Source organism: Bos indicus x Bos taurus, chromosome 21 (genome assembly GCF_003369695.1).
Source record: "Bos indicus x Bos taurus breed Angus x Brahman F1 hybrid chromosome 21, Bos_hybrid_MaternalHap_v2.0, whole genome shotgun sequence".
NCBI classification, from domain to species: Eukaryota; Metazoa; Chordata; class Mammalia; order Artiodactyla; family Bovidae; genus Bos; species Bos indicus x Bos taurus.
Window position 1 is genome coordinate 15285339 of NC_040096.1, and position 25539 is coordinate 15310877.

The 25539-nt window shown below is 47.1% G+C and overlaps 1 protein-coding gene across 2 annotated transcripts in view; it reads right to left on the reverse strand.

Annotated features, from left to right (window-relative positions):
• The window catches only part of SLCO3A1 (solute carrier organic anion transporter family member 3A1), a 377208-nt gene extending 352637 nt beyond the window's left edge, over positions 1–24571 (reverse strand). The window contains exon 1 of one of the 2 annotated variants that reach the window (XM_027520729.1): positions 24319–24571. In XM_027520729.1, coding sequence (XP_027376530.1) covers positions 24319–24498 — 180 coding nt within the window. In that variant the 5' untranslated portion in view covers positions 24499–24571. The remainder of the gene's footprint in view (positions 1–24318) is intronic. The other variant, XM_027520728.1, reaches the window with a different exon arrangement.
• Between the last annotated feature and the right edge of the window lie 968 nt (positions 24572–25539).

Genomic DNA, 25539 nt, shown 5'->3' on the forward strand with positions numbered 1-25539 from the left:
GGCATCCAACCATCGCATCCTCTGTCCTCTGTGTGTATATATGAAGCAAATATGCCATGTGTTAATAATTGTTCAGTCCTAGGTGGTGAATACATGGGTGTGTTCACTGTACTATAATTTCTAATTTTGTCTTGTTTGAAAATTTACAATATAGAATTAAAAATAAATGAGGGGTAAAAATGCCCACCTATCTCCCAGGGTTATATAAGGCTTAAATGACATAAACCATGACAACACTTTGTAACCCATTAAACATTCCACACCAGTAAGATGGTGGCACTGTATTCATTTTTGGCGTCGATAATAAAACTGAGACCTAAGGTAAATAAATGATTCCCCAACCAGCACTATTTCAATAAATATAAATCTATTCTCAGTAAGTCCGGTGAAACACTTTTTGAATAAGGTACACGTAATTTTGTACTAAGGTTTTGAAAAACGTCTATCTGATGAAGAAGTGAACATTAATTAGAGTGTCTGTTCCCACTGGCACGGAGCAGTCTGTAATTTTGTGGGGGTTGTTACAGCAGAGTTATTACATAATGGCCCTTGTTTGTGAGTGGCTGGCTGTTCAGACAGAGAATGCAGTCAAGGGCTGAGCATGCAGGTAGCAACACGCTGGGAGCAGGGACCCTGTGCCCGGCTGGGGAACAGACAACAGCTCATTTCCAAAAGCTCGCCTCACCTGTAAAGGCCACCCTGCACTCACAGGAAGCAGGACACAGATAACACAGTTCTCTGGTCTAATGAAGTCATGCTCAACCTTCGTGACCTTTTTCTGCAGTTAAAAATTAAAAAAAAAAAAAGAAAAGACGACCAGCCATGTTCTCTCACAAGGAGTAATGTGTTACAGTGATAGGAAAACATCAAACCTACTTAAGCACTCGGTTCAGCGGCAGTTTCTTGAGGTGTCATCTGAGAAAAGAGAAGGGATTTCAGAGCAAATGAAAACTGAGATACCCAGGATCAAACACTCCTTCTGTCCATGTGGGCGAGTCATTCAAATTCCCAGAGTCCCAGTGTTCTTGGTTGTTAAATAGAAATAAGAGTATTTATCACACCAGGTGTCATGAGAGTCAAATCCAACTATGTACACACTTCCTGACACATGTAAGACTCTCACAAAATGTCTGTTCCCCTCCCCTCAGTGACCATCCCCTCTAATCTCCTTATTCCATTTCACTGTGAAAAGTAAAATAGGTAAGACATGAGAGGGACTTTTCTGGTGGTCCAGTGGCTAAGACTCCACGCTGCCAATACGGAGGACCCAGGTTTGATCCCTGGCCAGGGAACTAGATCTCACATGCTGCAACTAAGATAGAAGATCCATTGAGCCGGTCTGAATGCAGGTCAAGAAGCAACAGTTAGAAATGGACATGGAACAACAGACAGGTTCCAAATCAGGAAAGGAGTACATCAAGGCTGTATATTGTCACCTTGTTTATTTAACTTATATGCAGAGTACAGCATGCAAAATGCCAGGCTGGATGAAGCACAAACTGGAATCAAGATTGCCGGGAGAAATATCAATAACCTTAGATATGCAAATGACACCACCTTACCGCAGAAAGCAAAGAGGAACTAAAGAGCCTCTTGATGAAAGTGAAAGAGAAGAGTGAAAAAGCTGGCTTAAAATTCAACATTCAAAAAACAAAGAACACGGCATCCGGTCCCAACACTCCAGGGCAAATAGATGGGGAAACAATAGAAACAGTGACAGACTTTATTTTTGGGGGCTCCAAAATCACTGCAGTTGGTGACTGCAGCCATGAAATTTAAAAATGCTTGCTCTTTAGAAGAAAAAAGCAGAGACATGACTTTACTGAGCAAGGTCTGTCTAGTCAAGGCTATGGTTTTTCCAGTAGTCACGTATGGATGTAAGAGTTGGACCATGAAGAAAACTGAGCACCGAAGAATTGATGCTTTTGAACTGTGTGTTGGAGAAGACTCTTGAAAGTCCCTTGGACTACAAGGAGATCAAACCAGTCAATCCTAAAGGAAATCAGTCCTGAATATTCATTGGGAGGACTGATGCTGAAGCTGAAGCTCCAATAATTTGGCCATCTGATGTGAAGAACTGACTCACTGGAAAAGATCCTGATGCTGGGAAAGATTGAAGGAAGGAAGAGAAAGGGACAAGGGAGGATGAGATGGTGGGATGGCATCACCAACTCAATGGACATGGGTTTGAGCAAGCTCTGGGAGTTGGTGATGGACAGGGAAGCCTGGCATGCTACAGTCCATGGGGTTGCAAAGAGTTGAATGTGACTGAGTGACTGAACTGAACTGACTGAAAGTATTTTTACTTTATTAATAAATAAAGTCATGAGAAATCTGGATTTATATCAGCAAAACAAAGCTGTAAACAACCCGTCATACAGAAATAAGGGGATGAAATAGAACAAAACACAGTGGATCAGTGGTAAAGAATCCACCTGCAATGTAAGAGACACAGGTTCAATCCCTGGGTTGGAAAGATCCCCTGGAGAAGGGAATGGCATCCCACTCCAGTATTCTTGCCTGGAAAATCCCATGGACAGGGGAGGCTGGTGGGTGGGTCTACAAAAGAATCAGACATGATGGAGCAACTAAACCACCACCACCATTCAATCTTTGAAAACAATACTTCTCCATTAAAATGGTACAAACTTCCACACAAAATCTCACTCTTCTGAAACTTAACCAAAAAAAAAAAAAGGGGGGGGGGGTATATCAGAAATAAACTAATTACCAGTCAAGAAACAAATAAGAGAATGAACCCACCCCAGTGTCATAAAACTAAATACTGCCTTCCAAGAAAAGTGAAGAAAATTTCTAAGAGCAGAACAGAATGGTATAGTGTAGCAAGGCTCGTAAGTCCACCACCCTCGGGAAAATTAGCCAGTGAATAAATTAATGTCCGAGAGATTTCATTAATATTGCATATCTGGAGAAAAGCACCCTGATAGGTATCCTTGTATTCCTCTTTTCTCACTGGGAAAAGTGACAGCATCTGCACGGGAGGAAAGGCCGAGGAGGAGCTGTGAGCCATGCGGCTACTTATCCCTGCGGGAAGAAAGGGAAGGCTCCAGGAGCGAAAGCCAGGTCACAGAATACCGCCCATGGATACGCAGGGTGCGCCCCCACACAGGAAGACGGAGCCCACTTATAGGACCTTTAAAAGATCCCCGGAGCAAAAGTTACCAAGCCCACGTCTTCTGGCCAGAACTAGTCTGCACCCTGTGTGCCACCTGCTATAGCTCAGCCCACCCTGGCTGCTTGGTGTCTTCCGGCCACAGAAAGCATCAACAGAAACAACAGCCTTCAGACTCTAACTGGGCAGTCAGGGGGGAAGTAAAGAGAAGCTTCACATGGAGAAATTACCCACACCCAGAACAACAAAGATCTGGGCAGACTCACTCCGGCAAGAACTAAGTGGGAAAAAAGCCAACAAAAAAGCATGGCAGCTATAAACACAGACTCTTGACGGAAAGGAAAAAATGAAACACTGAATCAAAGACAAAGCAGTCATGCAATTTCCCTGGTGTTCCAGTGGTTAAGACTTCACCTTCCAATGCCTCAGGGCAAAATACCAAAACACAAAACAGAAATGATATTGAAACTAATTCAATAAAGACTTTCAAAATAATCCACCTTAAAAAAAAGTATTCAGCCTAAAAGAAAACAAAACCCAAGAAGAGGATTCCCCCTAAAGGATCTTTGAAACGTAAAAACTTTATGTGACTATGAGCTCAATAAACTGAAAAGTCAAAGCAATATTAACAAACACAAACAAAAAGGAACAAGATTGTAGACCTAAAGAAATAAATTGGAGATTAAAATAAACACTAGAGATCAATATATAAAATAAAATCTGTATAGAACAAAGGAAAGGTGGCTTTGAACCAATGTACTGACTAGAGGGAAGCGAGACATCAATACAGTAAATATAGGCCTAAAATCAGAGATTAAAATAATCAAAGGAAAACAAATAACTAAGGAGCTCAAAGACAATCAACATAAATAACTGACATGGTTATAGCAGGGAACTCACCATGCAGAACCAAGAAAGTATAAAAGGCACTATAAGAAAAGTGCCCTGAGATTAATAAAGAATGGACTCTGTTAACTGAATGAAAATATCAAGTTCCAGAAATGTACAGCACACGTTATACACCAGTAACATATACGGTGACTAAGTTATATGTCCAGGATTAAAAAAGAATTGCCCAGGCATCTCATCTATAAGCAAACAATCTACAAAGGAGGAAAACTTAGACTGGCCATGGACTCCTCTACAGCAACGTTCAAGAGCAGAAAACAGTGGCCTCTTTCCAGTTTTAAGTCAATCTTCTGTTAAGTTTTTAAAATTGTGTTTATTTGTTTCTGGTTGCCCCGGGTCTTCACTGCTGTCCGGGCTTCTCTCTAACTGCCCCGAGTGAGCCTCCTCTCTAGCTGCGTTGCTGGGGCTTCCCCTCGTGGTGGGCTCCCTTGTTGTGGAGCATGGACTCTGGGGTACGCAGGCTTCAGCAGTACGTGGGCTCAGCAGTTTGGCGGTACGTGGACTGAGTTGTGGCTCTCAGGCTTAGTTACTCCACAGCATGTGGAATCTTCCCGGATCAGGGATCAAACCCGCATTTCCTGCATTGGCAGGAGGATACTTTATCACTGAATCACCACGGAAGCCCTAAATCTTCTATTAAACTTTACTGAAATGAAACTTTTCATTTTAAGAACATGTATCTTATAAAGTATGTCCAGCCAGCCCACCATTTCTCCATGTAAGCACAGAAGAACTCTGCAATGGTATGCTGCTGCTGATAATTATAAGGGGGAAAGGGAAAGCATCACCATTCAGTTGTGACTAACTCTGCGACCCCATGGACTGTAGCCCACAAGGCTCCTCTGTCCATGGGATTCTCCAGGCAAGAGTACTGGAGTGGGTTGCCATGCTCTCCTCCAGGGGGTCTTCCCAATCCAGGGATCGAACCTGGGTCTCCCACCTTGTAGGGGGAATCACTCTAAACTCCTCCTAAAATTAATACCTTGATCCATGCTAGAGGAACCTCTCTCCCTTCAGAAGTCACTGAGAAAAACAAACAAACAAACAAACACCTGTTCTTCCAACTTCCTCACTCAGTCCTCCCCAAAGGGGGCTTGAGTGACTTACCCAATCAGTAAGGCTGAGGAAGAAACCTAGCAAGCTTGCACGATCTCTTCCTCTCCTCTGTGAATACCACCAATTGATTCTTAATTGGTGAAAAAAGAAAGTAAAAAGGTGATTATCACTCTCAAACCCCAACATCGGTCATGATTATTTCTGAATGGTAGGATTTGGAGTTCCTTAAGTGAAGAGGAACTCAAAAGCCTCTTAATGAAAGTGAAAGAGGAGAGTGAAAAAGTTGGCTTAAAGATCAACATTCAGAAAACTAAGATCATGGCAGCTGGTCCCATCACTTCATGGGAAATAGATGGGGAAACAGTGGAAACAGTGTCAGACTTTATTTTTCTGGGCTCCAAAATCACTGCAGATGGTGACTGCAGCCATGAAATTAAAAGACACTTACTCCTTGGAAGGAAAGTTATGACCAACCTAGATAGCATATTGAAAAGCAGAGATATTACTTTGCCAACAAAGGTTTGTCTACTCAAGGCTATGGTTTTTCCTATGGTCATGTATGGATGTGAGAGTTGGACTGTGAAGAAGGCTGAGCACCGAAGAACTGATGGTTTTGAACTGTGGTGTTGGAGAAGACTCTTGAGAGTCCCTTGGACTGAAAGGAGATCCAACCAGTCCATCCTAAAGGAGATCAGTCCTGGGTGTTCATTGGAAGGACTGATGCTGAGGCTGAAACTCCAATACTTAGGCCACCTCATGTGAAGAGCTGACTCATTGGAAAAGACCCTGATGCTGGGAGGGACTGGGGGCAGGAGAAGGGGACGACAGAGGATGAGATGGCTGGATGGCATCACTGACTCGATGGACGTGAGTCTCAGTGAACTCCGGGAGTTGGTGATGGACAGGGAGGCCTGGTGTGCTGCAATTCAAGGGATCGCAAAGAGTCGGGCACAACTGAGTGACTGAACTGAAACTATCTTTATTCAAAGTTTTCTTCATTTTAAAATTCTTCATAATGAACATATATTATTTTTACAAAACAGGAAGGTCAGTTTTCTTTCTTATTCTCTTACAAAAATTTCTTTGGTCTAGTTATGTTGAGATAAAATCGACATACAAGACTGTATAAGTATAAAGGGCACATAGTGATTTGACTTATATATGTCATGAAATGATGACCACAATAAGGTTAGTGAACATCCATCTTCTCATACAGATAAAAACGAAAGAAATAGGAGAAAAACATTTCTTTCCTTGTGATGAAAACTCAGGATTTCGTCTCCTAACAGCCATCGTGTGTAACAGACAGCAGTGTTAATTACATTTATCATGTTGTGCAAAACATCCTTACTACTCATTCAACACAACTGGAAGTTTGACCAACTTGACTATTTTTACCCATTTCTCCCTCTCACATCCCTGCCTCTGGTAACCACAAATCTGATTTCCTTTTCTATGAGTTTGCTTTTAACGTATAATTGACCTACAACCCTATGTAACCTCCCAGTGTACAAGGTAGTGATTTGATGTTCTTTCTATACATTTCAAAATGACCATCTTGATAAGTCTAGTTACCATAAGGTCATTTTCCTTTAAAACCAGGACTCCAGAGAAGAACATCTAATGTAACAGAAGGTGGTTGCAATGGTTTAGGGGGAAGAGCAGGTTCCAAACAGAATGTGTAATGTGATATGATTTTATTATAAATAATTAATAAGAGCAACATACTGCAGAGAGGTACTGGCTAGGCACTTTGAATAAATTACCTCGTTTGGTAGCCTCAAGCTCATCTGAAGTAGGTATATTCACTACCACATCCTCAAAGCCCTGAAAGAATGTGGGTGGGTAGACCCAGAGAGAGTGAAAGTTCGCCCAGCAAAAAGTCAACATTGTGACTCCAGGTCACAGCATCACGGATGACGTTTGCTTCTTCTTCACTTTGTAATGTGTCTATAATTATTTGTATTTTCCAAAATTTTAACACACATATTCCTTGCATAATAAGTAAGACAATAAGGTCTTTGTGTTAAGAAAAAAAAAAAGCCACCAGCATGAACTTGAAGTTCAAGTTAATGGTAAAGCTAAGCAATGTGGCCACACAGGGCTTCGAGACATCTCAGCCCATGCTGGAACCAGCTGTGTGGGGCAACAGGTGTGAGTCCACAGGCCAGGGAGGTATTCCAGCCAGACTCCACACACCCTCCACAACAGCCTTTGAAGCTGAAAGGCAAACATGCTCAGTAAATCCACCAGCCTCCTAGTCCCCCACGTCACAGGGCCTCATCCCAGTAACCAGCCCTGTTCCTAGGATATCTTCTCTCTTGACCCTCCCAGGTCCTAACTCCTGGGATCTGCGAATGTGACTTTATTAGGAAACAAAGTCTTAGCAGATGTAATGATGACTATTCCAAGGACGAGTGCCCCCCCACTCACCCCGCCCCAACCCCACTCCGCCCCAGCAGCTTGCCAAGTTCTTCTCAAGGAGAGCAGGAGGGGAAGTTTGAATGGCCTCCATCCAATTTTTAAACTGAAAACCACACGCCCACTTTTTGCTTGGAGACGTTTCCTGTGTGTGAACACAGTTTGTTCTGTTACCAGCTTTAAAGTTATCCAGAACTGATACATCCGAGGCCAAGCTAAAGTGTTTGGTTTTTTTTTTTTTTTTAAGTCCAATAGGAGAGGACCTTTCCTAATGCTGGCTCAGGAGAGGACCTTTCCTAATGCTGGCTCATCTTGCAGAAATTTCATTTGGAGATAACTCAAGAGAGAGGATGAAGACAGAGGTGTCATTGTGTGTGGATGGCAAGGTCCCCCTCCTCCACTGCTCCCGTCCCCCTGAAAACAGTGCTCCGGGACCCGGGGCAGCTTCCTGCCCCTCAGCTCCATCATGCAACACAGCCATGCCTGCTCCTAGCCCCGTCTGAGGCTGTGGCCTCCTTCCACACGCTCAAAGTCTGGCTTCTAGCAGCATTTTTAGGCACTACTTCAAAGTGGGGTGGTGGGGAGGGGAGGACAGAAGACTGGCCAAGAGAGACACCAACAGCCCCGCACTGCTGGCTGGAGCTGAGGCTCCCTGGTGCCAGCCCTGGCACGATCCAGGATGCAGCCGTGGCCCCCTGTTCCCAGCCTGCCTCTGCTCAATTGGGGGCTCCCCAACTCCACCCCACATCCAAGGGCTCTCTCTAGCCAGACTCTTTCAACACTAACCCTGACTGCTCATTCCCTTAGATCTACCCTGAACAAAGTCAAGCAAATTATTCTCCATCTGCAACCATAACCATTTCCCTCATCCTCTCAAATCCATCTCCATCACCACCTCCCCCCTGACACCAGCACTTTGCTGCTATGGCCAGAGATCATACCACCCCGGGTGAACACACCCAGACTAGTTTCGAGGCTCCGAGAGGGTTGACCCCACTGCCTGGCCCGGGACCTAACACAGTCTAATGAATGAGCAATTAATGAAAACATTATAAAAACAGGCCATCTCCCCCACTGAAATGTATCAACACCATGAGGCCCAAGAATACGCCTTACTCAACTCTATATTGCTTACAGCACTGAAGGAAGTTGTTCAAGTTAATTAGTTTGGCAGAGACCGAGCTGAAGTCTTTACAAGGAGCGTGTGCTGGGAAATTCCGAGAATCATGCAGCTCCCACGTCCACCCAGAAACCACGGAGATGAATGAGGTGAGAAGGCAGATGTCTGGTCCTCACGGAACACGGACTCGGCCAAATCTCAGACTGGCTGGCACAGCCCTAAAGTGTCTGTCAGCCTCATCAAATCAGACTGAGCTTCAGGGAGGAGACAGGGACCGTTGCACATTTTACCAGTTGTGAATGAGTCCCAAGTGTAAGAGACAGGGAACATGGGCTGCCCACAAACACACCCCCACCCAACATCCATACACATAGAATGCTCACTCGCATGTATTTCTAGGCTTTTTAGAAAAGCCTAGAAATTGCCCTTCATCAAATGATGTGATCATCTAATGCAATCTCTGCATTCAGTTACGCCCAGAATACAGAAAGGACGTGTTCAAAGCTACTCAATAATCCAACAGGTCCACTCCCATAAGCCACACCAGCCCCTCACAGAGAGAAACACAGTTATCTTCTTACAGAAAGCAAGCAAGGAATCGTCAGAGGGCAGCATTTCTTCTAAGACAGAGCTTCCCAGTTAGAGTAACTCTCCAACCAATATCCCATAATCTTCTTCATATCAGATCAGATCAGTCGCTCAGTCATGTCCAACTCTTTGCGACCCCATGAATCGCAGCACGCCAGGCCTCCCTGTCCATCACCAACTCCCGGAGTTCACTGAGACTCACTCCCAAACTCTAAAAAGGGCAGTTTGTCCTTTTCTTTCTTTCTTTTTTTCCCTTTGTACCTTTAGACTGTTTTCAGGTCCTTTGCTCTTTTTCTTTCCTGGCATAATGGGTCAAATGTGTGTGTGTGTGTGTGTGTGTGTGTGTGCACGCACACTCAGTCACTCAGTCATGTCTGCCTCTTTGGGACCCCATGGACTGTTGCCCATCAGGCTCCTCTGTCCGTGAAATTTTCCAGGCAAGAGTACTGGAGTGGGTTGCCATTTCTTCCTCCAGCGGATCTTCCCAACCCAGGGATTGAACCTGTGCCTCTTGCATCTCCTACATTGGTAGGCAGATTCTTTACTACGAAGCCACTTGGGAAGCAATGGGTTCAACTAATGGGTTGAACGTGTTCCCCGCCCCCCGCCCTAACCCCGGCAAAAGACATGGTAAAGACCTAACTCCTGGGATCTGTGAATGTGACCTTATTAGGAAACAGTCTTAAGAGATGTAATTAAGGTCAGATGTGGATACTAGGGTAAGGTCCTCATCCACAACTACCTTATAAGAGGAGGAGAGGGATGCACAGAGGAGAAATGCCATGTGACCTCAGAGTCATACATTAGTGGGTACAGCTGCAAGCTAAGAGATGCCGGGCATCAAGGGCCACCTCCAGAAGCAGAAGCGAGGAAGAAGCAAGAGAGGATTCTTCCCAGCGTCTCAGAGCAAGGGTGGTGCTGCCACCTTGATTTCAGACTTCTGGCTCCCAGGACTGTGAGAAAAGAAACCTGTTGCTTGAAGCCACTCAGTTTGTGATGATGTGTTCTGGCAGTCCCAGGAGACTACTTACCACACCTGGATCCTTCTTTCAGAAACACCCACAGAAATACACTTATATTCATCCACCTTCCCTCTAAGTCCACCTCCTAAGTCCAGCTCCCTACCCAAGGATAACTGTCAAGGCCACCTTCTCTTTAATACATATCACATCTTTCTACATCTAAGGGAGAAAAGACCACCTGATGGTGGTCTAGCATCTGAGATGCCCAAAATGTTTAAGAATGACCCTACTTCCCTATGAGCCCCATGGAAGCAAAGGTTTAAATAAACACAAAGAGCCCACTCCCTCACTCCCACTCTGAGATCAGATTTAATAGAGCTCAGGACGGGTCCCAGACAGCAACAATCACCATGCTGTCTGTGGTGAAGGATGGGATTGGATTGTTAGGGCCTGTAGGAGGTAAGGACTCACTGCCTCGACCCCTGAACAAGGACGGTGGGAAGCCAGCAGAGGGGAGCTGGATAAAGCTGTGAACGGTGCCCGTGGCATAAGCCTGGCACAGAGTCCCACTCCACAGTGATCCGGGTTTGGACTCCCAGGAGCACGCCCTCACCGGAGTCTCACAGACCCGACTGTGACATCCTGCCAGGCTGGCGAAGCCTGGTTCTGTTGGGGTCAGGGGCCAGCGCAGGGAGGTCAGAATAAAAATGAATAAATGAGCAGGAGGCGACAGAGCTGAGCTGACCACCGTGACCCTCACTGTTCTCAGCCGGCACAGAGAGAAAGGCAACCACAAGGTGACAGACCTCAGCGAGAACTCTCAGCTTTCTTAAAGCAAAGGATCTAAAATGTTTCACTTGCCACGTGGAATTGTTTCCCTGATGGCCTTGGGGTGCCAGGACCCTGGGGTTATTTTTAATTGGCTGTGTTGGTACTATTATTCTTAAATGACGAAAACATCCCCCAAGGAAATCCAAAGTGTCAGAAGGCAGATAAATATAAATGCATATATTTTTATCTATTCACTAGATTAAGGATAGGCAGTGTTTCCTATCAGAAAGCAATTCTATTTAAGAGATAAAAAGAAGAGGAGGGATGCTTTAAAAGGCAGTGAGAGAAGTGAGTGTTTTCCACCCCCAGCATTCACCAAAACATTATTTTTAACTATACATGTTTCTAATCATTATGTCCCAAAATAAAACTCGTCCAGTTTACCTGCTCACGCCGGCTGGCTACTGTTGGCAGCTCTGGAGTACATTTAGGTAAGTGACTTAGTTCTGGGCCCTGATTCTGCTGAAGATGCAAGTAATTCACAAACATAGAGCTTTCCACACAGACGTAAGATCGAGGCTCCCCACGCAGGCCAAGGCCAACCTCAGGACACAGGCCATCAATCCACCTGTGCATCTCACAAGTTCCACAGGCTGCTGGCTCCACGCGCCACTATGAGTCCAGCAGCAGCAAGGCAGACGTCCCCGACTGCAGCTGGCAAAGCTGCAGAACTGCTCGAGGACTTCTTGATCTACTTACATGCATCTCCACCACACTGGCAAAAGGAAAGAGAAAGCCTTAGTTGCTCAGTCATGTCCGACTCTTTGCGACCCCATGGACGGTAGCCCACCAGGCTCACTGTCCATGGGATTCTCCAGGCAAGAATACTGGAGCAGGTAGCCATTCCCTTCGTCAAGGGATTTTCCCAACCCAGGAACTGAACCTGGGTCTCCTGCATTGCAAGCAGATTCTGTACCACCTGAGCCACCAGGGAAGTCCCAGCAAAGGTAAAGGGAAGGCACTAATTTATCTTTTTGTTGCTGTTGTTTGTTTCCAAAAGAGATCCTCCTTCAGTCTGGTTGAAAAACCTGTTGTTGGCACATTAAGCCTTGCAACCAACACAGTTTTTACCAGCACTGGGGAGGCCACCCAACACGCCACATTGTGAGTCTTGCCCTGAATTTTTTTGCAAGGGAGGTCTGTCTGAGGCTCTTCTGTAGCTATTTCAACTGGTCTCGTTCCCTTTACGTCTTTTTCTCTCCAGTGTTCACCACGGCCACAGAATAACCTCCTTGGCTACAACTCAGGGGACTGGGAATCAGAAATTGACCCTGTAGCATGCGGTGCTATGTACCCGTCTAGTGTATGGCTCTCAGAAGAGGACGATGTCACGAGCCACACTGAAACACACGCCAGTTATCGCAAACAAGACAGTCCACCCCACGAGCCATCAGCATCCCAAGTGCCAAGATGGCAGTGCTTCAAGAAATGAAGTGACCGAAGATAAAGCCCACTCCAGTCAACAGCCATCATCCCACACGTTCCGCTGAATGGCATGAGCCATCTCTAAGGCCAACCTTAATGGACATCGGCTCTTGCAACGTTAGTACTGTGGTGACCACAGACCTAGGTTAAGCCTTTGCACCCCTCGAGAGAAAGGGGGGTGCTGGTGCTGAAGCAGGGCACCTACTTCCCGGGGGCTGAGCTCTCAGCGGCTCTGTGGGTCTACTTCAAACAATTCTCTGACCCAAAAAGTCAACCGAGAGCTGAACTAATCAACACCATTCTTTATTATACAGGTTGCATCACAATAATTGAATCTTACATAATAAAAACAGGTGCGTCCGGGCTGCTTTGAGATTTTTATCTTCATTAAGGGAAGAGATTTCAGGTACAGTATTTTCAAGCTTACATAATCAGTTAGAGGGTGGCTTTCCAATTTCAACTTGCTTATATTCCAGGTGGTAATTTCTCATTCCAATCAGCTGAGAATGGAGACTCGCAGCCAGAAGTGGGGAGGGGGCCAACAATTAGAAACAGCCTGCCTATTTTACATGAGCCTTTTCCAAAGGTGGGGAGAAAGACAATACCATTGGCAGGAACATTTTACAATAGTCTTTAATTGAAAAACATGACTGGCCACTGCTTTCCCTCCCCAACCTTGCAAGTGTAGAAATGGAGGTGCAAAGACTCATTTCAACCTTTCTCCAGTTCCTGTGGTTGTGTGAACAGAGATGTAGGAAGGAACTGGCTATTCTGTTTGTATTATTTCATTACAGCCCCCAGGACTGTCTGTTGAAAGCCTGCACAGCTTCCTATTTCTGCTAACACTACACAGCTTTAGGATGCTCACAAGTGACAGCCACACAGGCTTTGTGGTTTCAAGGGTTACCTGGACAGCCAAGTTCATTATCCAGAGACCTGTCCCGAAGGGCAAGCCGCCAGACGAATTAGAATCTGCACGCAGTACAGAACTCCCACAGGGAGTGTGGATGGATAGAGACATGAACAGAGAGGCACAGACAGAAAAGCAAGCGGCACACTTCGGGCTTTTGAATGGCCCTTGCTACTGCCCACAGCTTGGACCTTCCGCCACATCCCTGTGAAGAGAGCGCCACACCACTGTCTCCTTGGAGGGGCCTGAGGCCACAGCCAGCTCGTGGCAAAGATTCCAACCAAAGCTGACCTGGAAGTAAGACCCTCTCCTTATAGAAGTGTCCTCTTTGACTGTGTTACCTGGAACTTAAGATGCCAGGTGGGATAAGACATCCCCCAAAGGAGGTACTAAAAAGCCATTGTCAGGGTATTTACAGGGGAAATCATCATGATGCCAAAGGGAAGAATGGGCCCACATCTCCCCGCTGCCCCTGCTTCAAACAGCAGGGCCCACAGCAACCTATGTTCCTCTTGTCATCAAGTATTTCCAACGAGTGTTGACTGGAAGGGATAAATAAGAAAATTCTAATGTCCAACTCTCATAACTTCGCCAAATAACTCTTTCCTATTTGGAGAGGAATACCCAGTCATTTAAGAAGTGGCTGGGTTACTATGATCTCTACTAAACAGCAAGAAACTAAACAGTCTGTTAGAAAGGGCTTCCCTTTTCAGAAGGGCTTGACTCAAGTCACAAAGAAGAACTGAAAGAAAGAAGCTGGGAAGAGCCGATGACAGACAGTCTGCCCACATCCAATGGGCCACGGGCCACTTCCGCTCTGCATGTTGTCACGAAACCCCCGGAAGGAAGTCTCTCGTGTTCGCTCACTTCACAACTGTGGCTGTAGAAAGTTCAGTGCTTTAGAAAGCTGACAGGTTCCTTCCTCAGTGAGGCCAACAGGGAGCCACCAGGGTTTGGGGCTCACGGGCCCTCAGCCTGTGTTCCTGAGACACCTGTGGCATTTGAAGGTGAACCTAACAACTCACCTAAAATAAACCCTGTCCTTCCCAAGGACTGGACTGACCTGGCTAGGGGAGAGAAGATTCAAAACCACTGATGGGAGGAGAATGGCGCCGGGCAGTATCTACCCTGCTGTATGACCCCCGCCAGGCCGCAGGCCCTGATGGACGTGTCCACCAAATGGGCAGCAAGACTGTCAGGATCTCCTTTGCTCTGCTTCCAAGAAACCAAAAAGGACCACAATCAGGGAATTTCCCACAACTGCGTCTGCTGAGCCCTGCTGATACCAAGCAGGGTCCTGCGGGGCTCCTGGCCTTTCTGTGTCCCCCATTTCTTTGATTACAGGGAACAACCTTCATGCAGCCTCCATGACCTTGCCTGGGTTCCAAAGGGCAGATTCAAGCAGTTGTTAATGAGGGAAGGAAGGGGATATGAGACGCAGGAGAAACAAACCATCAAGAGAAGCCTTGGGATAAGATTCTGGTTCCTTATCAAGGCATACACACAACCATATCTTTGAGCTATTCTACAGAGCCTGAAACCCCCTCCAAGTGGGAGAAATTAACAATTAATGATGGTAGGCTGCACCAGCATGCAGACCCCAGACCAGCTGGACCCGAAGGTTGATGATACTGACTCCTAACCACCAATTCATTAGAAGAATGTCCATGAGTGGATCACACCCTCTTTGAGCAACTGCTATAAAACTCACTGTCTTCCCCAAGTTGGGACACATGGTTGTGAAAGCATTAGCCCACTGCTGCCCCCTTGGCTCAGCAAACTATAAAGCTATCCTCTTCTACTTCACCCAAAACGCCATTTCTGAGACTTGATTCAGCACCAGTGTGCAGAGAAGCTGAGCTTCTGGCATCACCGCTTAGAACTGTAAAAGGACTAAGGTGAAGGCAGTGGGTGCTAAGTGGGACCTGAGCTCTTCCCTGCAACCAGGGCTGAGCTCTGAGGTTGCACATCTTGAACAAGGCTGCCTGGAGGGTAGCATATGTCCACAACATATGTCCCCCTGTCCACCTCCCAACACCCCAGGAGGCCTTAATGTGGCTACTTTTCATCCAGAGAAACAGATCTCCAATTAAGGAAATAAAGCCCAGGCCACACACAACAGCCCACACCCTCAGGTCCCTGGAAGGGATGTCTGCTGTGTCAAGGTCAGCGAGTAGGGCTACGCCATTATTGATAAAGCAGCTACTGAACACTGCACCCTACGAGAAGCACTCTATCACGTGTCCCTGAATTTCAATCTCTCAACCATCTGTAAGATGGGCTCTCTCAGCATCCCATTTTTCAGATAAGAATACTGAGGCTCAGAGAAGTCAGGTCACTGGGAGCAAGTAAGGAACAGGTCCAGGTTCAAACCTAGGTCTTTTTGACTCTAAGTCCGATGTTCTCTTCCCTGCCTCTCAGCTGCCTACAGACCTAGAAGACCTACCCAATCTTCTCTACCCTGTGGCCACAAACCAGAGCAAAGATCCTCAGGGCCTCCCGTAGAGAAGCACCTGTCCTCCCGGCTGGCCACGTGCTGTCCCTTCTCTGCTCATCTCAGAGTACCCACTGACTGTAAATGGCCAGCAGAACCATTATTACAGTGGACTTCTCTTCCATGTGACTAATAATTTTTATAGCATCTGTAACATGAAATGCTGAAGCTGAGTCTCTAACGTGTTGGCCACCTGATGTGAAAAGCCGACTCATTAGACAAGACCCTGATGCTGGGAAAGATTGAGGGTAGGAAGAGAAGGGGGTGGCAGAGGATGAGATGGTTGGATGGCATCACCAACTCAAGGGACACGAGTTTGAGTAAACTCCGGGAGATAGTGAAGGACAGGGGAGCCTGGAGTGAAGCAGTCCATGGAGTCGGAAAGTGTCAGACAAGACCTAGCGACTGAACAACAAGATGAAACGGATTGTTGTACTTATAATAAGGCAATGAACAGAATTAGCAATTTATTTACTAGTACTTATCTCTTGCTTTTAAAAACTTTTCACCTCCCAGACAAAATGCACAGCAAAACAGGAAATGATTTGAATGTATGATACACTAAACCAAACCAGAAATTTGACCAAAATGATTTTATTTCTCATTGGTTGGGGCTATATAGTTCTTATGTAAATATGTATAACCATATTATTTTAATAATAATGCTGCTGCTGCTGCTGCTAAGTCACTTCAGTCGTGTCTGACTCTATGCGACCCCATAGACGGCAGCCCACCAGGCTCCCCCGTCCCTGGGATTCTCCAGGCAAGAACACTGGAGTGGGTTGCCATCTCCTTCTCCAACGCATGAAAGTGAAAAGTGAAAGTGAAGTTGCTCAGTCGTGTCTGACTCCTAGCGACCCCATGGACTGCACCTACCAGGCTCCTCCGTCCATATATATGTATGTGTGTGTGTATTTAAAACACATATTTTAAATACATATTTAAATATGCATATTTAAAATACATATTTCAGATAGTTAAAACAAAAAATCTGATGTGATCTGAGGGTCACCATAGTGTCTAAAAGAAATTCCAAAATTTCTACTTAGCTTTCATTATAGAAATAGTCTAAATAAGAAATCTATTTTTAGAGTTCAAGATATCCCTGATATTACCACATGAACCTCTGAATAAGAATAGCAGCTAGTATTTATTGTCTATTCGGGATTCCCTTGTGGCTCAGAGGGTAAAGAGTCTGCCCACAGTGTGGGAGACCTGAGTTTGATCCCTGGGTCAGGAAGATCCCCTGGAGAAGGAAACAGCAACCCACTCCTGTATTGTTGCCTGGAAAGCCCTATGGATGGAGGAGCCTGGTGGGCTACAGTCCATAGGGTTGAAAAGAGTGGGACACAGCTGAGTAAATTCACTTTCACTTTTCATGACTATTCACCACATGTTCGTGTTCAAAGTGCTTTATGTATGCTGACTGAGTTAATACTCACAGAAACACTATGAGTTTTAAAAGCAAACACCAGTGCACAGAGAGGTTAAGTGACCAACCCCAGCTCACAGAGCTGGCAAGAGGAGAACAGGAGTGAATCCTGGGTTTTCGGATGCTCAACCAGTAAGTCACAGCTGTCACGAGTGCTTGATGTTCTCCACCTGAGAATTTTTACCATTTAACCTGGAGTTTGTATCATTGAGCAATACTGTTTCTCACAGAAACACCTGAGCACTCAGATCACATCAAATACAAGCGTCTTAGAACCACATCAATTTACTTTATAAACCAAAGTCACGGATGACACTGCTTCCTGTGTATCATCTGTTTTTCAGACTTAGAGAAACAGAAAGCAAAACTAAACTAAAAGAGCAAGGATGCTATCTTCCTGGCCTACAGATTACCAAAGGCATTTCAGAGAGGGAATAAAATATAGGTGACTTGTCTTCAGAAAAGACTGAGTTCTAAATCCACCTGGGCTCCATATAATCAAAATTACCACCAAAATGCCCCTTAATATGCCCCCCAAACGACAGAATACTGTATCTGGTGAATGTAACCCTGTATAAGAACATGTATATAAATGGGTAATGCACACGAATGCACAGAATATGGTGGCTTAGACAGTACAGAATCTGCCTGCAATGAGGGAGACCTAGGTTCCATCCGTGGGTTGGGAAGATTCCTTAGAGGAGGGCATGGGAACCCACTCCAGTATTCCTGCCTGGAGAATTCGATGGACAGAGGATCCTGGCGGACTACAGTCCATGGGGTCACAAAGAGTCAGACACAAGTGAGTGACACAGTACTACAAAATCCGGGCTTCCCTGGTGGCTCAGTCAAAAAGAACCCGCCTGCTAATGCAGGAGACACAGGAGATGCACGCTCGATTCCTGATCTGGGAAGATCCCCTGGAGAAGGAAATGGGAACCCACTCCAGTATTCTTCTTGCCTGGGAAATCCCATGGACAGAGGAGCCTGGTGACCTAAAGTCCATGGAGTCACAAAGAGCTGGATGTGACTCAGTGACTAAACCACAACTACAAAATCCAGGTGAGTAGAAGTGATGAGACACGACAATGGGTATCTTGACTCGACTTCACAGGAGCATGGTTAGTCCATGATGTGTGCAGTTAAATATGTGCAAGTGAAACGTGTCTGTGAATTTGGAAGTAAGGTGCTGGAGAAATGCCACTCTGTCCAGAGACAAATACTCCAGGGCCACAGAGGCTCAGCAGCTTGCCACTCATCTGCCCACAGTCAGGCCCACCCCCTGCAATCCAAGGACCACGGGCAGCTCAGCACAAGTCCCCGTGGCTCTCACAGCCTCTGCAGGAAGCCTGGCACAGACCCTGAAACCAATGCCAATCTCTGCTCTCTCTCTCTCTCTAACCAGCCAACAACATTCACAGAATTTTTTTTCTTTTTTTTCCCAGACCTACTTATATAGGGAAGGCAGCTGTGACCTCATCATTTTGGGGACATTACACTTACTCATGCCTGGCCAGTCTGCTAAGTGAACTCCGTCCCTGGACAAGACAGCACCACCAAGCTTGCTGTCATAAGAAGAGCAAGAGAAAGTCACAGAGAGACTCTTGCCCAGGTGGCCTCAGCACAAGAGGAAACTTACGCAGTTTCAGAATGACACTGTTCAGGCAGCCAGCAAAAAGGTGAATTTAAATGCTGAGAAATTGATCAGCAAGGCAGGGCCGCTGCAGAGAGGCCTCTGGGTCGCCCTCTTTGGAAGGTACCTAAAACTGAAGTGCAGAGAGTTACCCAATTCAGGAAACAGCTCTTGGTCCCTTCACAACTAATTCCATTTCTTCGATTGCTAAACACACAAGAGGAAACCCCCACAGAAACTGAGGTATATACGCAAAGGTGGTTGAAAGGAATTGTCAGAAACATTTTTTTCCCCTTAAGTGATTATTAGCTAAACATTTTCAACCAAGCTGTAAGGAAAAAAAAAAAAAAAATCAGGGAAATTTTTTTTCTTCCTACCTGGGGCTATATAGTAATTATGCAAATGGAAGGGAATTTGTCATTTTGAGTAACCAAAAGTGTGTAAAATAATTTGATTAAGGAAACTACAGTTGCCTTAGTCATCATACTAATTTGACAAGGACTTTAAAAATTGTCTCTCAGCTGTCTGCTTCTGGGTTAGATATGCAAAAAAAAAAAAAAAAATCTTCACAATGATGCTTTAGAAATACAAAAAAAAAATATAGAGAGAACAAATCCAGTTGCTTCACCTTGTAAGCTCATTGAATGCTCTCAGGCCTAGGAAAAAGGTGACCAAAAGCAGTGAGATGGAACCTTGTTCACACACTCAGCCCTCCGTCTCCTTCTGTTGTCACCAAAACCTCAGACTTGGTTTTTGCATAACTCTAAACACAGAGAAGCAAGTCAGGCAACGGAGGATGAGATGGTTGGATGGCACCACTGACTCAATGGACATGAGTTTGAGCAAACTCTGGGAGACAGTGAAGGACAGGGAAGCCTGGCGTGCTGCAGTCCATGAGGTCACAAAGAGCAGGACATGACTTAGCAACTGAACAAGTCAGACAAATACTATATGATATCCCTTATATGTGGAATCTAAAATTAAAAAAGAAATCAACTTATTTACAAAACAGAGACTCACAGTCATAGGAAACAAACTTATGATAACCAAAAGGGAAAGGGGGGAAGCAGGATAAATTAGGAAGTTGGGATTAACAGACACACACTGCTGTATAACAAAATAGATAAACAGGGATAAAGTACTGTACAGCACAGAGAACTATACTCAATGTTTTGTAATAACTTGTAACAGAAAAAATCTGAAAAAGAATATATATATATATATATAGAAAAACTGAATCACTGTGGTGTCCTCCTGAAACTATACTTCAATAAAAAATAAACTATTTATTTTAACAACTATAAAAGCTAGATTATACTTCAATAAAAATCAAGTATACTTCAATAAAAAATAAACTATTTAAAAAATTTTTATTTTGGCCTCGTTTCATGGCATGTGGGATCTTCCCCGACCAGGTATCAAACCTGTGACTCCTGCAGTGGAAGCACAGGGTCCTAGCACCAGACTGCCCAGGAAGATCCTACATTATTTTAATAACAAGCTGCAAAAAAAAAAAAAAAAAAAACCAAGGACATCCTCCATCCTCACCCCTGGTTCACAGGAACCTCTTGTGTGCCTCACCCAGAGGCTAAACTGGCCTTTTTAGGATTTTATCCTGAAGAAATTCAAATGCATTTGTAATTGAATCTCATCCGTAAGAGCCCAGAGGTGTCCGAGGTTTTAATTTCCTGCACACATCCTTATCATCTCCAGTCCTCAGTCATTTGAGAACGCAAATCAACCTCTGTAGGCAAGGCTACCCTCAGTGAACGGCTTGGAATATCCCAGTGGGTCTCCACCAAACTCCATCAAGTGCAAACAACACACCTTTCTCTCCATGCAGTTTCCACAGGCCTGTGTCTTCTCCAAATAGCCCAAGACTTTAACAGATGTTACATCCTCGCAAGTAGGTCAGTGCAGACTGGAGCCACCCGAAGCAAAGACCCAAGGAGAGGAAAATTAAATCGCATTCTCTCTTCTGCACACAGTGATGTTCAAATGGAATGGGTCCCCTCTTCTTAGGAAGAAAAAAAAATTTCCTAGCCAGTCAGGAGGTTTAAGTGACTACAAGAGACCATCCCTGTGACTGCTGGCTTATGTGCAGCATGATTTCCAGTTAATCACTGGCAAGGGTAAGAGATTTCAGAATCCACGGCTGGCCCGGGTTGCACCGGAGTCACCTTATCTACATCATGATCACCATCGAGTCTAGGCATCAGGGTCTCAGCCCTTCTGCACTGCCCCAGGAGACCCGATCCCCGGGCCAAAAGTTGCCTGTCCCCTGCCTCGCTTAACAAAGGGTGGTTTTCTCCCATACGGGTCTACCTTGAGCATGTGCAGGTTCTTAAGGGAAAACAGACACAGACACACACAGAGTCCAGCTTTTCAAAGTTGCTTCTCAAATCACAGGTGACTTCCTGCTTCAGTTCTACAGTCGGGAAGTTCTACAGCTTCAGCAAAGACACTAGGTCATCTGTCTTTTCAGAAAGAAAAGGGAGAAGTGAAATGAAGCCTCCAAATATTAAAAAAAAAAAAAAAAGGCACCTGGGAAGATGAAATAATAAGGTAGTAAATGTCATAGTAAATGACATGGACTTGGAAATCAAATAGGAAATAATATCATAGGCAGAGAATCTGCCATCACCCTTCTCTTCCTGAAAGTAAGCAGGGCCCCCAGGTGTGCTCTTCACCAGGTATCTGAAAATGCTTCCTCAGAGGGACAGGCTGATTGACAGGGTAAAGATCCCAGAGAACATACACCTTGCACATGGAGCCCGTGTGCATGATCACCTATTGCACGTGGATCCCGTGGGTGTGACTGCCTACAAGCACAGGTTCTGAGGTTTCCAGAAAGCCTTTCTGGCAAACCTTCTACAATGTTTCCTTCTCAAATTAGCCATGAAGAAGTCTCACATCACTGAGGGTACCACAGCTTTTAATTCTACCTTCCAAATAGCAGATGAAGAAGAAAATCACAAGCTGCCAGAAAGAGCAAAAGCCATCACAATCCAATTCATGGCAAGCAAACTATTCATCTTCATGAGGTTCAGGTGGCAATGCAGAACTGCGATCAGCCGGGTAAGGCAGAGTCCTGAGCAACTGATGCCTCGACTCATAGTAATCATAATGAATCCAATTTCCTAAGCCACTCCTTTCCTGGGCCTCCATCTGCTTTCTGCCAGTCACCTGTTGACTCCGGTTACCATACGCCTCGAACCAGGCTTTCCCTCAGCCCAGGCTGGAAATGCCGAGAGGCCCCCAGCAGGTGGACTCAATTCCTCACCAATTCTGGTATCACAGTCAACTTCCTGTCCCCCAGCGCCAGCCCTGCCACTAGTATCCACCAGTCCTCTGCTTTCTAGCTTCGTAAAGGGGCTTAGGCCACTCACTTGATCGAAGCCCAGCTTCATTTCTTTCCAAAAGCCTTAAACCACTGCAAGCTAGAACTAGGCCCATGCCTTTATCATTTGTGGTATGAAAAGTTCTTTTGGTATTTTTTTCCCTAGATGTAAAATAATTTATAAATGGTGAGCTTCCAGATCTGTGTCCACAAATTTCCAAACCCATAACACTCTGTACACTTCATAAATTCAGCTTTTGCCAACAGTAGACACTATTATATGGAACATGAATAATCCACTCTATTGAGCAAAATTGGTTTGAGGCAAACTGTTAAAAACTGGAGGCAGCTGTTGATAAACACAGCCCTGGTTTAGGTATCACATACTTTGCATATGCTGTAGTACAGAACTACAGGTATTTTTATTACTGTGCATTTGCGTCTTGGTAATATATGTCTCTATTTTAATAACAGTCAAACTCCTCCAAGGACACTCTGATATACTGATACGCTCCCCTCACACCCCAGGACAGGATCACTCCCTGATTCCAAAACTGCAAAGGCCACAGGTACTGTCTACAACTATGTGTTCAAACTACAAGTGCATTTTGTAAAACAAAAATCTAAATGGAAAAGAAAACGTGCTTTTGGCTACAGGGCTTACCGGCAGCATACATGTCACGGATGCAGGCAGGAACTGCGATCTAAACGCCTCTCATCTGACACAGAGCAAAGAAAATGCATTTGACTTTCAGAAGCCCTGTTAAGTCTGCCACCCCAGGAACCGAGCTGAGTTTGAACAGCCCTCTCTTGTAACCACATCACTGACTTTACCCCACACCAGAGAGCTAGCCTGCTTGTACTTCCCTCTGACAGCAAGCCCCAAGTCTCAGGAGACTGTTGAGGAATGGTACAGGGCAACGAGCGACTGACCCTCATTAACTGCACCCCAAAGGCCAGGGATTAATGGGACCATCGTGCAAAGCATGGCTCTATCTGGGGATGTGGCACTTCCACAGCCAAAATCTTGTCCAGTTTTATCTCCATCAAACTTGCTCACTAACACTCAAAGTCTATGACATTTGATTTCAGTTTCAGGTCAATAGTCAAGAAACGCCTTAACACTATACACTCTGAAAAATCCCGTTTAGTCAAGACAATACTCGGCTCTGGAAATGCATTCCCTGAAACCCAAGTTGGGACCACCTGCGCGGGGCAGGAGACAGCGGGTAAAGCAGGTATTTGCCAGTGCTGAGTCATTACAAGCTGTTTCCTCTGATATGTTATGCACCCCTGGCCATTTGAACATGAATACCCCCTTTCAGAAGGCAGATGGAATCCATGTACAATGTGCACCATGGCGCAACACCCCCTTGTACACGAGAGAGACCATGGTGGGGAATTCAGGTCTAAGAGTGGGCGGCAGAACTGCACAAACTCACAGCTGCTCTCCAGGTACTGTAACTTTATCCCAGACGCTGAGAGATGGTTAATGGGATACGAAGTGGGAATATTCCCCCTGCAGCCCCAGCTCGGATCAGTGCCCCACACTTGGGCGCCTTTTCCTCTAAACTGTTACATCCCTCCGTAATTGGCGGATGGAGAAAGCACTGGGAGAAATGATGCATAATGGATGTGTTCTCCAGGCGGCTAGAATGGGGAGTAGAGGACGCGACATGCTAACGGGCTTTTCTTTCCTTGTGCAGGTCACCTGAAAACCGCGATGCCTTCCCCTCCAGGAGTGCTCCAGAACTCACCCTCTGGCTGTTTTTAGGAGTGGGGGAGAGGGATGGTTTCACGCCCACCTGCCCGCTGCCTCTCTTCCCCGGGTCCCCCCAGCTCCCTGCCGGCATCCACGGTCCCGCCGGCTCCCCGCTCGCCCAGCAGCCCGGGCCGGCAGCTCCCCCGGTGGCCGCCTCTGCACCACTCGCCAACCTCGTCGCCGGGCGGAGGTCATGCCCGCCTGCCCCTCGGCGCCCGGGCTGCCCCCTCCTCCTGCCAGTCGGGCACCTGGGAGCCGCGCTGGGGAAGGGGCCCGTGGCGGACTTGGCACGGGAGACTCACCAGGTAGGCGCCCACCGTGCCCTGCGCCAGCATCAGGGCGCACTCGGACACCAGGAAGATCTTGATGTTGGAGAAGCAGGACACCTTCTTTTTCTTCTTCTTGTTCCTCTGCGCTTCGTCCCCCTGCAGCTCGCCGCTCCGGCCGCCGCCCGACGAGCCGCCCGGCTTCTTCGCCTGCATCCTTCCCCCGCCGCCGCCGCCGCCGCTTTCCCGCTCGCGCTGGGTGTCGGGGCCGCTGCCGGGCGGGGGTGCGCGCGGCGAGGCTGCGTGCTGTCCCCGCCCCGGGCCCACGGCGGCCGCCCCCGTCCTGCCGGGGCTGGAGAGGTGGAAGGCACAGCTCTTCGCAGCCGCCGCCGCGCTCGCCCCCCTGCCTCCTTCTCTCCTCCTCCTCCGCCCTCCCTTCGCCTCCTCCTCCGGCTCGGGCTGTGCCAATCACAGGGGCTCCTCTCGCCGCCCGCCGCCGCCGCCGCCTCGCCGCCCGCGGACGCCCGCCGCTGCCATCGCCCGCTGGCTGGGGCCCGCGGGCCGCGCCTGCCCTCGTCTCCCCTTCTTCTAACGCGAGGCCCCGGCCTCGATCGCCGCTGCGCGCGCCCGCCGCGCCGCTCCGCGCCACCCGTGCGCCCCGGGGGAAGGCGCGAAGATACCGGCCTGGGGGCGCAGAGCGCGGACCTCCAGCCAAGGCTTGGGAGGGCCCGGGTGGCCCGAAGCACGCGGGAGAGGGGGAGCCCTTGCGGAGTCAGGGAGCGGGTGCTCCGGCTGGCACGAAGGCCGTGCCCGGCCCCTAGAAGGCGCTGCGGAGCGCGGGGCGCCGCCGCGGACACTGGGTGGTACTGCAAGGGGAACTCCGGGCGCCGAGGTGGGGTGCGAAGGCTCCCCCGCGGGGCGGGGACCTAGAGCTCCGACCTCGGGGCACTTAGGAGGGGAGGAACGGTTTCTAGGAAGAGGAAGAAGACCGCGTACCTAGGAAAGGGTTGACGTTTTCCCCTACCAACTCCGCCCGCCCGGCTATTTCTGGGGACAGATGTTGCGCTCTGGGCCGTGGGGACGCGCCGGAGGTCAGAGCCGCTGAGGCTTCCACAGCCTGCCGGCCTCTGCATCTGCTCTCCTAGGCCACTGGGTGTGCTCAAAGGTCCCAGACCGAAAGAGGAGAAAAGAACGGAAGCGCAGCGAAGGAGAAGTCCCATTAACCCATCCGGAGCTGCGCGGTTCATCCATCGCCCC